The 16,428-nt window shown below is 44.5% G+C and overlaps 1 protein-coding gene across 1 annotated transcript in view; it reads right to left on the bottom strand.

Moving 5' to 3' along the window:
* Positions 1 to 1,145: 1,145 nt before the first annotated feature.
* The window catches only part of ITSN1 (intersectin 1), a 222,869-nt gene continuing 207,586 nt past the window's right edge, over positions 1,146 to 16,428 (bottom strand). The window contains exons 33-39 of the mRNA XM_059921482.1: positions 12,020 to 12,187; positions 7,721 to 7,933; positions 6,596 to 6,717; positions 5,448 to 5,530; positions 5,041 to 5,124; positions 4,049 to 4,222; positions 1,146 to 1,947 (exon numbers count right to left, since the gene is read on the bottom strand). Of these exons, the coding sequence (XP_059777465.1) occupies positions 1,799 to 1,947; positions 4,049 to 4,222; positions 5,041 to 5,124; positions 5,448 to 5,530; positions 6,596 to 6,717; positions 7,721 to 7,933; positions 12,020 to 12,187 (993 nt within the window). The 3' untranslated portion in view covers positions 1,146 to 1,798. The remainder of the gene's footprint in view (positions 1,948 to 4,048; positions 4,223 to 5,040; positions 5,125 to 5,447; positions 5,531 to 6,595; positions 6,718 to 7,720; positions 7,934 to 12,019; positions 12,188 to 16,428) is intronic.

Raw genomic sequence — 16,428 nt, 5'->3', positions numbered from 1 at the left:
TTAAAGTATTTGAACCATGTCTGCTGCTGGAAAGTGGTAAACAAATGCATGCTTGAAGTTGAACCTGGTCTCTAAGGTCTTCAGCGGAGAGTTTCTAACTGAAGGGTATATCTGCTCGCTTCAAAAAATACTTATGTCTGTTGTTCTTGATACAAAAGACTACACTATCTTTAATAAATAAATAATAGAGTGTTTCTTAAAAGTATGAAATGTAAACTTTGTTGCCTTTTCTGACACACACATTTTAAAAATCGCTTGAACACTGACAGGGCTCTTATGGGAAAGGACGACATGACATATCCAGTTCCCAGCAAAGCGGGTAGTTCACTCTGCCGCTAGGTTGATGCTATCTTCAAAACGTGTTTCTACAACCCTAATTAAATTCTAAGGACCTGCAATCAAAGAGAACACCGTCTCACACAGGAAAGCTAGATTCCAGGACCGAGAGAACGCGCAAAGAACATTACATGAAAACGACAAACTGGGATTATGAGAACATTATCATGCAAACAAAATACGGCCCACGCTTTTCATTAGCGAATCAAGTTCTTATGTGGTTAAGCAGCCTATCTCGTGGCATTTAAGGAGAGAAACTCAAAGAGCACAAGCCAGACTTGGCACGTGTTCATACACTCCTGACTCTGTCAACGCGCCATGTATTTTTCCATTACTGAGAGGTTGCTTGTGTACGGTGGGGTTTGGGAAAGAGTCTCAGGTCTTCTTCCCTGGAACTGAGGGGCTTGCATGCTTCTCGGGTCTCTCCCCCACCACGTAATAGATTTCCTCCACAGATTGTCAGGTTTCCTTCTCACACCTTGGGGATGCCTTTGGGGGGAACGTACCAAAGACATCTGCGGAAATTTCCCATGATAATCAGGCAAGAGTAGGCTCAGATCTGGTCACCAACAACTACTCTTGTGAAACATCACAGGACCTCCAAGCCGAGAGAGAATTTTCCAACCAGGCTGGCAACCAGGACCCCATAATGTCGGAAAGTAGCCTTTCAGGTGACCTGCAGTGATCTAATCCAGCAGAGTATAACTTGGTAGGTAACAACCTTCCTTAACCACCTTCCAAGCGTGCTGGAAATCAAAATCAGATCACCTGATAGTAGCCAGTGATAGTTTTCATTGACATCTAGCAATAAAAGACCTAGAGGAGACTGGAAAAGCTCTAACAACACAACTGCTGGAATCTTCCATGGACCAGCTCTTCAAAGAGCTAGACCAGTGTCTGATCAGGAGACCATCTCCCGAGTGATCAGATGCAGGGGAGCATTTCAAATGAGGTCCCAGTGGGAGAATGAGATTCTGAAGCAATGACAAGATCATCATGATTATTTCTAAACACACCCAGGACTCGGCATCATAGGTCAGGGGGGCCTACCTGGAGGCTGGTGGAGGTAAGAAACAGGAGGATTACATGAGCTCTCCAAAAATACAGACATGGCATTTATAAATCTATTTTACAGTAACCAGACCCAAGCCTCAGGCCCAGGGATGGGCCAGACTCCCAACTGAACGTAGCTGGGGGCGATGGGATTTCAAAGACCCTGGAAGCCATGATGAGCCCTGCAGTGAAAACAAAGGAAAACACAGTTTTGCTTCACACAATGGGAAATTGTTTAGGGGGAAGGATTGTCAAGAAGTATTCCCAGAAGCTCTGAGGGTCCTGTCTCTGCTGTCCTGTTGCCCTGTGGCTGAACACCAAACGGTGGTCCTCGAAAAGCAACACCATTTCCAGACAGCATCTGCTGCCTCAGGCTGGAGCTCTGCCAAGCACGTCCTGGGCCGGCTTCCTAAGGCTCATCAAACAACTGCAGGTCCAAGCGGACCACGATCTCTCCCGTGGGAACTTCATGCAGCAGGAGACACTTCGTAACTGGACCCTTGGAACCCTGGTCCTTCTTGATGTCAGACACGCGGATCTCCGTCCGACCCAAAAAATCTGAAAGGAGAAACACACAGACCCTCCTCAGAGAGGATTCCTTCTCTTCACGGCGGATACTTCGCATATTGGGAATGTCCCAGCAAGTTGTTATACTCTTCCTTCTTCCAAAAAGGAGTTAGGTCAGTTTCCGAGAATCCAGGGACTACAATGACAGCATAATTTTTAAATGAAGTGAAAACAAAAAGGTACCGGGATGGGGATGAAGGAGAGCCCAGAAGGAGCTCAAAACACAGACTTTCCTCCCACCCGAGGACCCCCAAAGGGCTATGAGCTTCCTGGGAGGCAATGCAAAACCAGATGTCCTATCAGCTACACAGTTTGCAACTTACATGAAATTTAAAGCAATTGCCCAGAAGAAAGTCAGCTATTTCTGGGACAGTAGTTTCTCCCAGGGGTTGTCCCAGGAACACGCTTCGTGATGTTACACTCCTTTTCGAAAAGTCAAGGATGGTGAACAAGGGCTGGTCCTTATAATGTACCACTGTAAGTGCCAGAGAGCAAACTCGAGGGGGTGGGGAGGAGGTGACAGCACGGGAGCTGCATGCTTCCAGCCGTGCTCCCAGGACAATCTCAACACCACTTTTTATCAAGTATTGAGTGTCAGTATGAGAATGGACGTGAGCGTGTTTGAAACAATTTTTGATGCTGTGCAAATGCACAATGGTGTTAAACGGGCCTTCAGACCGTTAACTCCTTCATTTTTTCATTCAACAATTAGTTTTTGGAATATGCTATGATCCAGGAACACTTGTACAGGAAACAGCTTTTCTTTCCATGGTTAAAACCTGGGAATTTTTTCTGGTGGAAGATACCGGTTTATTTTGCCCCCTGTGCATTTCATGGAAATGATCTCTGAAGTAAGAACAATACTAGGATTTGCAATTTAAACTCTAGTGGAGCTGCCATTGTGTCGTGGTATTTCACTACTAAAAAAAAAAAAAAAAAATCCAACCTCAAGCCTTTATTTATCAGAATAAAAATTGCCAATGAGGGACTTCCCTGGTAGCTAAGTGGTTGAAAATCCACCTGACAATGCAGGGGACACAGGTTCAATCCCTGCTCCGGGAAGATCCCACATGCCGCAGAGCAACTAAGCCTGTGTACAACAAGTACTGAGCCTGCGCTCTAGAGCCCGTAAGCCACAACTACTGAGCCCACTCGCTGCAACTAGAGAAAGCATGTGTGCAGCATGGAAGACCCAACGCAGCCAAAAATAAATAAATAAAATAAATAAATTTTTTAAAAAATTGCCATTGAAACACAGTGCTTAAGAGCCCAGACTTAAGAGTCAGATTGTTCTGGTCATGCCCTAACATTTAGCCAGCTATGTGAACATCTTTTGGCAATAATTAATAATAACTAACTCACAACGAGATAATTCATATAAAAGTACTAAAAGACAAAAGCCACATGGAGCAATTTAAGCCTTGCACAGATTATGCCTGCACTGGACCCTCACTCCTAGCACTTAATTTTACTCCTTTGAATATAATTAAGTTGAGACCGCAATCTTTAAACTTACTCTCTTATTTTTGTTGGGTTGAGGAAGGGAGAGAGAAGTTTCTCAGAATCATTGCCAGTCCCATTTTTTTTCCAGGCTCAAGCAGAAACAGAAAGTTGGTTGAAGGGATGATGCATCCAAAACAATCCCATCCCTTTAATTAACCAGAAATGTCACCCAAAGGGCACTGATTGATTCTGCCACATTTTTGTGGGCTAATGTTCATCTTGCTTTACTGGCTAGTTTTATGAATTTTCACCACAGCTTTTAGCCAAGGACTAAAGAATTGGGCTGAGGCTTTGTGGTATAGCTCTCCCTGCATTTACTTGCTTTGCGGAAGCATAGGACCATGGTCTTTGTCTAGGGCAGCTGGACCACTCTAGACCAAGCATGCTTTGTCCACCTTCTCTGAGACACCCTGGCATCAGTGAAGGCCTCTTTCCAGGGGATGCTGAGTCTTGTCTTATGCCAACCTCATCTCTCTGGCAGGAAGCCCAAGAAATTCTGGGCACCAAGTTCCCAGGTAGAAAATATTTATCCATGAAAGCCAAGTGACAGAGAAAGGGGAAGGGTGCCTCGGGGCCGCTTTTTACTCACCGTCTGGAGAGAACTGGTCCCTCTCAAACACGGTGATGCAGAGGACCTCCTGCTCCAGGTCTTTGATGAAGAACTGGCAGTTGGAATTCCACTTTGGATTCAGAGTGTCCTGGATTGTCTTGGTGATGTGACACTGGGAGCCCATGGTCACCTCGCAGTACGGGTTACTCTTTCCTAGAGGGAACAGAGCCTGCTTGACTCCCGCCTGCCGCCCAGCTCTTCTGGGTGAGCGTGGCGGGGTCACAGCCATGTGGCAGCTCTTCCCGCTACACCCCTCATTTTGATCTCCCTCCAATGCCACACTTAATAAGCTGCATAAAATGGAGAATCCAGGCAGAAACTCACACAATCCAGCATCATACTTAAAGTGTAATACTTAAATATTCATAATACTTACATAATTACATTAGTGGGCTTCAAAACTAAGCCTTTCCTGTCTCCTCACTTTAGCACTAGATTGTGTCAAAACCACAGTCATCCCTCAGTGTCCACGGGGACTGGTTCCAGAACCCTCCACAAATACCCAACTCCTCAGATGCTCAAGTCCCTTACATAAAATGGTATAGTCTTTGCTACCCACATCCTCCCATATACTTTAAATCATCTCTAGATTACATATAATACCTAATACAATGTAACTGCTATGTAAAACGTTGCTGGTGTGTGGCAAATTCAAGTTTTGCTTTTTGGAAATTTTTCGAATTTTCTTCGAATATTTTCGATCAGCAGTTGGTTGAATCCGCAGGTGCAGAACCTGCATGTACAGAGGGGTTGACTGTTTTGTGAAAGGGCAGCCACTCAGATCTCTCTCAAAAGCGAAACGGTGGAAAAGAATTTTTAAAAAATTCTTTTTAACAAGTGCTAGAAAAACCAAGTCTGGAAGGAAATTGAGGATTATGGAAATAGCACATTTGTTTTAAAGCCAGGTGGAGGGGATGCAGAAGAGGTTTCCACCACTAATACGTGCTAGAGGGGGCCTCTTGGGTCCTTACCGTGTGACCGACAGGGTTTCAGTTCAATGCCCTCAACCACGTTCACCATCAACCTTCCAATGCCTGTGGCCCTTTGGGAACGGACTATGACGGCAGGAGAAACAACACAAAATGCTCCCGTTTAGGATGTGCTGCCTTTCTGGTTTGCCTCATGATCCATATTATGCTCCCCTGCAAGAACAATTCCCCACCCCTCCCCCGCCTTGAATTCTTGCCTCCTTGATCCTGGAATCTGCCCTCCAGCCCTCACCCTGCACCTCGCTCTCCCTCTTCCGCCTGCCTGCCCCCTCAGGCTTTCCCCTACCCCCAGGCCCATCTTCCAGCTCTAAGGGTTCTAGGCACAACCAAATGGTTCTCCTCCGCCACTTTGCGGGATCCCGGGCCCCCCTGCTCAGCGATGCATTTACCCAGGTACGCCTTCTCCCGCTTCTTCTTCTCCGTCTCTATGTAGAGTTCAGAAGCAGCTTTGATTTTCTGCACCCAGGCGGTCCTTGGAAAGGAAGAGACAGAACGGTGCCAAACAGAACTCAGGCTTCAGGTCTGTACAAATTCAGTTTCTAGGACTCTGCCTTGTTCGTTTGATTTTTACAACAAAGGTTCAGCAAAGAAAGTCTGGTTTTATGTCACATGGTGCTAATCATGATTTCTAGCATGCACAACAAAGGCACGAGTGACATTTTTACTGATGTACTCAAGACCTGAGTTTGCGTCCCCATGGAAGAAAATCTATGATGATAAATGCTGCCCTGGAGGAGATGTTGGCAACAACTCCCCTTCCTTCCTTCTTGAAAAGCATCACATATTTGCCTAATCCAATAAGGCCAGAAGGATTTCTCTTACTAAACCATCCAAGGAAAGAAACCATTTCCCAGATAAAGAACCACTTTCCGTGAAAAAGCACACACACGTTGGGGAAAGCATATTGGCTTTCCCCTACATCTTGGCGTGATGTTTTCGCCTTCCTTTTCCCGAGAAGCATATGCATGACGACTTTAGCCAATTTCCTGCTTTTTGGCACAAATGCTTTTGGAACGCTGTAGGTCTTATGTGAAGTTCACCCTTCAGAAAATAATCTGTTTCATTTGGCTCCGGGGCAGAACCTTGAAGATGCGATTAAAGCAAAAATGCCCACAATTCTAGGATCCAGAATGTCTGTCCAGGGAAGCCAGCTGAGGAGGGGCGTCAGGATTAGGTGGTCCTATCAATCCCCAAATCACTTTCCTATTGGTTTCTGCCACCTGGGAAACCTTGGGAAACGAGATGCTCCATTTATCTCAAATTCTGAAAATGGCTTTTTAAAAAATTCTCAAGCAAAATTCATTTCAATGCATTTTATTTTGCAAAATTCATGCCATGGGTCAAACTTCTGAGAGGCTCTAGAAAAACGTATTAAGACCGCCCCACCCTCATGCCCCCCCCCCACCAACCTCCAGCCAGAGGGGATGGCATTGCAACTGAGGGAACGTTGGGAGCTGCTGACTAATTAAATGTCCCACATCTGTCCTACACCTGATGGGACCTGGGTGCCCCATGCCAGTGAGGAGGCAGCTCTTACCTTTCGTTTATGCTTTCTGCTCGGAGGGTGTAGACTCGATCAATGTGGGAAATGTGGAAGATGGGTTCATCCCCGGAAGGGTCAGTGGGTAATTTTACTAGAACCTCATTTAGGAAAATAGGCTGAAAAATAATGCACAGCCATTACAAAACCAGACTGGGGGCCGTGTATTGCAGTAAAGTATGAGTATGTGTGTGTGCTTACATGCACGTGTTCTAATAAACTAGACTGAGGGTGAGGGTGTGTGTATGTGTGTGTGTGTCTGCAGCAGGGGTGGGAGGGTGTTTCAGTAAACTATAGCAGAATAATGATTTTGTGTTCATACTAACTTTCAGATACTACAAGTTATAAATATGGATTTCCCCCCTCCATTTTGCAGGTATTTTTAAAGTCCTCCAGAAGAAGACGTGATGCGTCTGTTTTTCCCACAGTATATCCTAATCAGCAAACAGTCCCCATCTACTCTGCCTCCAAGCAATTCTCTCCAAGTTGTTCATACGAAGCTGCTAGTGACAATCTACATAAGTACATTGTGCTTTTTCCCAAAATAAAGCTAACTGCTGCTTCAGAGAAAATTCTTCTGTGAAAATACTCACACAGAGACAAGTTTAGAAAAACAATATCCCATGACACGAAGACACACAAACACAGCCATGCACGTAGAAGCAGACCAAATAAACAGCTTAGGAAAATTCTCTACACGTTGACTATTTAGATTGGCTTTTGCTGGAAAAAGGTGAGGGGCACAGATGTTCCAAACCGTCTTGAGAAGTTTGGAGGGAGATCTGGGAATGTTCGGGAGGTGGGTGTTTGAGTTCTAGTCTCGAGCTTTCCCACACCTGCCACACTAGACCAGGAACCCCACCAGGGCAAGGCATACCTTCAACACATCTGGGGGACCCACAGTAGCCACTTGACAGCTAATAGATATTTCGTCAATTGATTTGAGCGGCGTTCCTTTTCTGATACTGCTGGACCCGTGATGCTGTGGTCACCCTAAATCCTGTCTCAGCCCCTGCACTTCCCGTATGCCACAGCCCCCAAACCCTGCTGAAATGCTCCTTTTGGAAACTTCCTCCTCCCCCAAACGTCAACTCTGATGTTGCAATCCAGAATCAAACTTACGGTTTTGTACATTTTATACTGCAGGTTTGATTTGGGGCTGAAGACTTTGTCGGTGCCCGAAGAGCCCAGGGGCTTTATGATTTGGGTCAGCAGGAGGAAGTCGTTGAAGAGGAAGCCATACAGCTCCTTGTTGCTCTTGGCCTTGTAGAGTTTCCCACTGTGCAGAAACTTGCGTGGCCCCAAGCAATTGGTCACTGAATTGAACACAAGTTGCTGAGAAAGGAAAAAAACCCAAAGAAGACACGATGAAGTAAGGTCATTTTTTGGTTTGGTTTTGTTTTATTTTGTTTTTCTGCATCTGAAAGCATGGGCTCCATCAGAATCTGAGGCCTGTAACTTAGGCTCAAATCAAGGACTGCTTTGAAGACTTCAGGCAGGGACTTTTGGAGCCAAGAAGTCAAAGTCGTGGTTCTGGAGATTCCACGTGTCAAGATGAACTTTGGCTGTAATTCCTAATGCTTTTCCTTGAGGTCTGCTCAGTGTCTCAGGGTGACTGGTGCTTTTCTCCCTTGTATTTAGTGGGGAAACTGGGCAGCAGGAAGAAAACACTCAGCCCTCTCCCTCCTTGATGGGTTTGTGCTGTGTGCAGGCTAGTCCGCCGGAGGTGGCGTGAACCAGCTCCAGTGATGGCCCTGCACAGGCTCAGACAGTCCTACGCAGTTCTGGAAAGCAGCAGCGACTCTCTCTGTACAGTTCCACAGGACAAATGCTACTTTCCAAGGCGCAGTTTGAGTCCAGGCCCCTACCACGTGGGTGGACTACAGAACTCAGTGGTGCTGACAGATGCCTCAAAGCCAAGCAGAACAGACACTGTTGGTGCCCATTAAATCTCACCCAACTCACTGGTCCCGAAAATGTGAAGGGGACAGGCAGCTCTCTTCCTTCCACTTCCCAAAACTTGGAGACAGATCTAAGTGCTGAAACGCAGCTCTGTCATCCCCCTGGGCTCTATCATCTCATGCTCTATCATCCCCCCTGGGCTCTATCATCTCCTGTGAGCAGGTTCTAAAGGGGAAGAGGGAGACTGTAGAAGATTTGACCCCACTAAGGCCCCCCTTTTTGGATAGCGGGGGAGAGACTGAGGGAGGGGAAGGCCACAGCTGTGCCCAGGAAGTGATACGATCCAGGCAGGAGTCAGAACTTTGGGTCTCCACCTGCCCACACTTGGGCTCCAGGGGTATCCTCCATCCAGCAGCCTTCAAGGCTGAGGCTCTCTCCAGAGCTATGAACCCTACAGACCTCCCTGAGAAGAGTATTAATGAAGAGGTGACAGTTCACAACACGCTTTCCCCAAGAGATGCTGCTGGCCACCTGTCTGCCTCCAGTGTGGGAGAAAGAATCAGTGGGGCCTCTCGGACCAGAGACCTATAGGCAGCAAGGAAGAGTGACCAGTGCACTCTGTTCTCAGGTACAAGGAGGGATGAGGGCCTCTAACCTCCCACTGAGGTTCTGAGGGAGCCCCAAAGACTGAAGGTGACACCACAAAGGGAGCCTTCAAAGGATGTCAATCTAGCCCTTTTTACTCACCAAGAGAGAGTTCAAGCCACTTGGGGGCCATGAATCTAGCAATTCACTTGGATGACATAGAGGTGATGTGGTTTATTCATACTCAAAGGTTAGAGCCTCCAACTGGCCAGGCTAACACTGAACATATGTGAATTGGGAACAGTCTTGATAGTTCTTGATCTTAAGACAAGAATGCCAAAGACGGCATTTATTTGAAACTTAATCACCGGTGTGTGTCCAGATCTGGGCTAGGAAACAGAAGCCAACACGCCCCCTCCCCACGATCGTGAACCCTGACTGTACAGACGAAACAGACCATACAGAAAGCTGGTGTACAATACCCAGGAAAGATCGGTCACTAAAGAAGGAAAACAGTCTATTTCAAAGAGGGTATATACATCACAAAAAAGCAAATGACAGGAGTTTATTTTATTCTTAATGTTTTGAGGGTTTTTTTTTGCTGTGCCATGTGGCATGCGGGATCTTAGTCCCCTGAGCCCATGCCCCTGCAGTGGAAGTGTGGAGTCCTAACCACTGGACCACCAGGGAATTCCCTATTCTTAATGTTCTAAGATGAAGACCCAGGCCTCACTGAGTCCTGTGACTGCAGCCCTGAGACTCAGGGAAGGACCCCTTTAAAAGTGCACAGTGAGGGGAATTCCCCGGCGGTCCAGTGGTTAGGACTCTGTACTTTCACTGCTGGGGCTGGGTTCGATCCCTGGTTGGGGAACTAAGATCCTGCAAGCCACGTGGTGTGGCAAAAAAAAAAAAAAAAGAAAGAAAGAAAGAAAGAAAGAAAAAAGATAGGGAACATTGAAAAAAAAAAAGAAAAAGTGCACAGTTGCACTTAAGGCTGGCAGATTCAGTAGCTGTTCAAGTCCACTGTCTTCAGGATCAAATTAAAGCTCCTTGGAATGATACACAGCCCTTCCTTGCCCTGGCTTCAACTTGCCTTAATGCTTATCACCTATCACCCTACATTGCTCACCCAAGTCCTGCTCAGGCTGTGCCTTCCACTGAAATGCCCTCCCCCTGGATTCTTTCCTGGAGACGTATCTTCATCCTTCAACACCCAGCCGAGTGTCACCTTCTCCAACATGTCCCTGAATCCCTCCACGACGGTTCCTTCCTCCATGAGTGTCCAACAGCACTTGGCACCTAGATCTGCCTCATAATGTCTCACACTGTGTGGTAAATATTGGTTTGATCCCTCTACTTGGTCCAGGACTGTAGGCTTTTTGAGATGGTGTAGGTCACATCTTATTGATTTCCATGTCCTCAGTGTTTAGTACTGAGCAAGGCACATGGGCAGGTGCTCAGTAAATGTTTATTGAATGAATGAATGAATAAGTAAGCCAACCAGTGAGTGCCCCTGGATTGCTTATCAACACAGTTCCAAAATGGGAACCCACATCCATCACCTTGGTTTCCACGTGGCTGCTTCCATAACTTTGGTTATCCCACACCTTCACGGAAGAGGGACAGGAGGCAGGGCAGGGAGGAAGCAGTGGTGTAACTTCCTCAGGTAGTGAATGCCTTTGAAGCTTGTAAGAAGGAAGGAGCCACAGGGAGAGTGGGTGAGGGAGACAGTCTGCCTGGGCATTTTGGTAAACCCTAGTCAATGGTGTGTGTGCACAAATGTGTGTATGTATGTGTGTATCTGTGTGTGTGTACAGAGGCAAAGAGAAAGAGAGTGAGAACAGGCAGAAAGAATGAATGAGACTAAAGTAAAGATAAGGGACAAGAAGAGAATCAAATACTACAGGAGAGACTCTGTTTCTGGTAGTATGGTGGACTAGAGACTCTGACTCACCCAGTGAAAAATTTCAAAACCGAGTAAAATATAGAACTGTAGTTTTTAAATGCAAGCAAGGTGGTAAAAATTAAAATAAGAAATTTGCAGAGGCCAAAAACAGCATGAAAATGTGAACCCTGGAAGATAAACAAGCCCCTAAGCTGGCTTTAGCCCTGAGAGTCTTTCTTAAATCTGGTGACCTTAAGCTTCCATTTTAAAGGCTATGGAGGGTGCAAGAGACAGGAGATATATCCAGGGCCCACATGAGATAACAGGAGATCCCAAAAAGCTGGACTCCAAAGGAAGAATGACAAGTAAACTCAGCACAGAAGGGATGAGCAAGGAAACTTGCTTGTTTTTGAACTTGGTGTAAGTGGAGGGAAAAAAAAATGTCCCTGAGAATCTGTAACCACAATGCAGTTCTCATTTAAGTTTACAACCACAATTCACACACTAGTGTGAAAACCCCTCTATATTTAATTTAGGGTGATCCTGGTAGCTAGCAATCCTTGCAGGAGGAATACAACTTCAGACCTCAAAGATCCCACAGATAAAGTTCCAAGGAATGTTGAGCTCACAATCAAAACTCAAAGTACATACAGAGAAACAGACATGTGTGGTGAGAGCTAGCAGAAGCAACAGACCAAACAGTGAAACTCATAACCTGAGTTAGTGGAATTATAGATCTGAAATATACAAGAATATATTTTAAATGTGTTAGGAAATATATGAGAAGCCTGGTCATTTGTGAAAGGAACAAGACAAGAAAGAAACCAGCAGATTAGAGAAAATAACTAGAATGCTGGAAAGGGTAAAAGAAAATAATTGAAATAAAAGAACTCAGTAGATGGATTAAACAGCAGATTAGAAGCAGCTGGAGAGAGAACTAGCAAACTGGAGGCCAACAGGGAGGACAATTCATGATTTTGTCTCGTCCTCCTTCAGGCCGGCTGCCAAGGATCAGTGGAGGAGACGCAGGTCACACCCTAAGGCACTACCTCAGACAGGCCTTCACACTGCACATGGGCCTGGATCCACTCCAGCCGGTCCGAGTTCTCCTTCTCCCGCACCCCTTCGTTCACCTGGGAGCACAGCTCCTCTGCCTTCTCCAGGGCGTGCTTCAAGTGGCTGTGGTCTGGGTGGTTTTCAGGAGTGTTTTCCAGGATCTACATTGGAGAACAGAAGACAACATCCTTAGGCAGTGTGGGTGAGCCTGCGGTTCACTGTCCTGGAGGGCCAGACCCAACAGAGGCAGGGCATAGCACAGACTTTCCTGAACAGTGCCCACAAGAGCAACTGCAGCTCTAAGCACCCACCTTGGCAATGACATGGAGAGAGATGACCACTCTTTGTTGGCAGGGGACCCTTGGGGGGCATGGGCTGCCACATTATCTATACTTGGGATATGAGGAGGGCAGTGGCTACAGCTAGGGCAATATTGCACCCCGTGTGGATTTCTCCCTGGAGAATGGCTCTTTCCTGGGTTTATGCACAGCTGTAGGCAACTATGGACCCATGGAACTGCATGCTAATGGGTGCATCTGAGCAAAGGTGCATTTTTCTGGATAAATTATTCCAAGCCAGTGGTTAAAAGTGCCAGCTCTAGAGCAAGACCTCCTGGGTTAAAATCCCTGCCCTGCCATTGACCAGCCATGATATGGGTCAGTCACATAAATATTCTGAGCCTCATTTTCCTAATATGAAAAATGGGGATACTAATAGCACCTCCTTTATAAGGTTGTTTGGAGGACTAGATGGCTTGATACAAGTAAAGCACTTTGCAAAGTACCTGGCCCTTTGAAGGTGCTCAGTAAGTGACAGCAGTTACCATCAGATTCTCAAAGGACTTTGAGGACACTGAGAACAGTCATCATGAGGAAAGACACTAAGAATGAAGAAAGATCCTAAGCCATCTTTGCAATGTACTAGGATTATGTTGAGGGTGTACTTGCCCAGGCCTTGTCCATATACAAATAATTCAAGTGGGCTTTACCCTGAATAATATCTCATCCCTAAAGTGTACTTTGGTTTAAAGTCCTAAGGAGGCACCCAATTTGAGGAAGACACCCAATCTGGGTCCTGTGTGTCCACCAATCATCTCCAAACAACAACCCCAGCCCTGGGTGGATCCTGGGTGTACATTAGAGCCCCTCTGAAAAGTCCTGATGCCTCAACTCTGACCATATCAGAATCCCCAGGGAAGGGACTCAAGCATCGGAATTTTCTAGAGCTCCCCGGGTGATTCTAACGTACAGCCAAGACTGAGGACAACTGCTCTCGATGGGAAGCCCACATAGCTGAATTGTGTGAATTCTTTTTTTGTTTGTTTTTTGTTTTCAAAATGAAAATAGTTGTATGTTTTTTCTCATTGTAAAAGTATTATTGTACAAAATTTAGAAAATTTAGAAAGTTATAAAAAAACTAAAAACCAGCCATAATTGCACCATCTGGAATTAACCTCTGCCTACCTATTCGTTAATACACTCTGTGTAGATATAAATACATACAGTTTAAAAAAATAAACATTGGATCATGCTACCATACTACACTGTACCATTTTGTACTTGCTTCTTTCCCACTTCATGGCAGTTATAGCACAGCATTGAGTGTCCACTTTATATGGACCTAGATCATCATTTTATTATTTTTTAATTGAAGTATATAGAGCATCATTTTTAAAGATTCTATAATATGTCATTGTAAGGATGAACCACAATGCATTTAAACAGTTTCCTTCCCATAAAACTTCATGTTTCCAATTTTTCAATATTTCTCTGATTATTTCTTTAGAATAAATTCCTAGACATGGTAGTGCTGAGCCAAAGAGAGCATGGAATTTGATGTATACATTGCCCTCCAAAAGACTGAACCAGTCTACCTTCCACAAGCAAACTTGCCAACACTGAGGACTCACAATCTTTTCAGTATATGCCTAACTGGCAAGCCAAAACCAGGTATTTTCTTATTTGGTTATGCATTTCTTTTATTACCAGAGAATTTGAATTTTGTGTACACTTAGTACGTAAGTACACTAAATGATAAAGCTAACATTTATATACGGCTTAGTAGGAGCCAGACATACATATATTCACTCAGTTGATTTCTCACAACCCTATGCACTAGGTACTATTAGCATACCTATTTTACATATAAGGGAACTGAGGCCCAGAGAAGTTAAGTAACTTGCCCAAGGGCACACAGCAGTGGTACCAAGATTCAAATACAAGCAGCCTGGTCCCTGACATCATTTTTTTTTAATTATTTTTTTAACATCTTTATTGGGGTATAATTGCTTTACAATGTTGTGTTAGTTTCTGCTGTATAACAAAGTGAATCAGCTATACATATACATATATCCCCATATCTCCTCCCTCTTGCGTCTCCCTCCCACCCTCCCTATCCCACCCTCTAGGTGGACACAAAGCACCAAGCTGATCTCCCTGTGCTATGCTGCTGCTTCCCACTAGCTATCTATTTTACATTTGGTAGTGTATATATGTCCATGTCACTCTCTCACTTCGTCCCAGCTTACCCATCCCCCTCCCTGCGTCCTCAAGTCCATTCTCGATATCTGTGTCTTTATTCCTGTCCTGTCCCTAGGTTCTTCAGAACTTTTTTTTTTTTTTTTTAGATTCCATATATATGTGTTAGCATATGGTATTTGTTTTTCTCTTTCTGAGTTACTTCACTCTGTATGACAGACTCCAAGTCTATCCACCTCACTACAAATAACTCAATTTCATTTCTTTTTATGGCTGAGTAGTATTCCATTCTACATATGTGCCACATCTTCTTTATCCATTCATCTGTCGATGGACACTTAGGTTGCTTCCATGTCCTGGCTATTGTAAATAGTGCTGCAGTGAACATTGTGGTACATGACTCTTTTTGAATTATGGTTTTCTCAGGGTATATGCCCAGTAGTGGGATTGCTGGGTCATATGGTAGTTCTATTTTTGGGTTTTTAAGAAACCTCCATACTTTTCTCCATAGTGGCTGTATCAATTTACATTCCCACCAACAGTGCAAAAGGGTTCCCTTTTCTCCATGCCCCCTCCAGCATTTATTGTTTGTAGATTTTTTGATGATGGCCATTCTGACCGGTGTGAGGTGATATCACATTGTAGTTTTGACTTGCATTTCTCTAATGATTAGTGATGTTGAGCATCCTTTCATGTGTTTGTTGGCAATCTGTATGTCTTCTTTGGAGAAATGTCTATTTAGGTCTTCTGCCCATTTTTGGTTTTGGTTGTTTTGTTGGGTTTTTTTTGAATTTTATTTATTTATTTTTTTATACAGCAGGTTCTTATTAGTCATCAATTTTATACACATCAGTGTATACATGTCAATCCCAATTACCTAATTCATCACACCACCACCACCACACCCCCACCGCTTTCCCCCCTTGGTGTCCATACGTTTGTTCTCTACATCTGTGTCTCAATTTCTGCCCTGCAAACCAGTTCATCTGTACCACTTTTCTAGGTTCCACATATATGCATCAATATACGATATTTGTTCTTCTCTTTCTGACTTACTTCACTCTGTATGACAGTCTCTAGATCCACCCACGTCTCAACAAATGACCCAATTTCGTTCCTTTTTATGGCTAAGTAATAGTCCATTGTATATATGTACCACATCTTCTTTATCCATTGGTCTGTCAATGGGCATTTAGGTTGCTTCCATGACCTGACTATTGTAAATAGTGCTGCAATGAACTTTGGGGTGCATGTGTCTTTTTGAATTATAGTTTTCTCTGGGTATATGCCCAGTAGTGGGATTGCTGGGTCATATGGTAATTCTATTTTTAGTTTTTTAAGGAACCTCCATACTGTTCTCCATAGTGGCTGTATCAATTTACATTCCCACCAACAGTGCAAGAGGGTTCCCTTTTCTCCACACCCTCTCCAGCATTTGTTGTTTGTAGATTTTCTGATGATGCCCATTCTAACTGGTGTGAGGTGATACCTCATTGTAGTTTTGAATTGCATTTCTCTAATAATTAGTGATGTTGAGCAGCTTTTCATGTGCTTCTTGGCCATCTGTATGTCTTCTTTGGAGAAATGTCTATTTAGGTCTTCTGCCCATTTTTGGATTGGGTTGTTTGTTTTTTTAATATTGAGCTGCATGAGCTGTTTATATATTTTGGAGATTAATCCTTTGTCCGTTGATTCATTTGCAAATATTTTCTCCCATTCTGAGAGTTGTCTTTTCGTCTTGTTTATGGTTTCTTTTGCTGTGCAAAAGCTTTGAAGTTTCATTAGGTGCCATTTGTTTATTTTTGTTTTTATTTCCATTTCTCCAGGAGCTGGGTCAAAGAGGATATTACTGTGATTTATGTCAAAGAGTGTTCTTTCTATATTTTCCTCTAAGAGTTTTATAGTGTCTGGTCTTACATTTAGGT

The sequence above is a fragment of the Balaenoptera ricei genome, chromosome 4, assembly GCF_028023285.1.
Source record: "Balaenoptera ricei isolate mBalRic1 chromosome 4, mBalRic1.hap2, whole genome shotgun sequence".
Classification (NCBI taxonomy): domain Eukaryota; kingdom Metazoa; phylum Chordata; class Mammalia; order Artiodactyla; family Balaenopteridae; genus Balaenoptera; species Balaenoptera ricei.
This window is presented reverse-complemented; position numbering and strand designations above follow the sequence as displayed.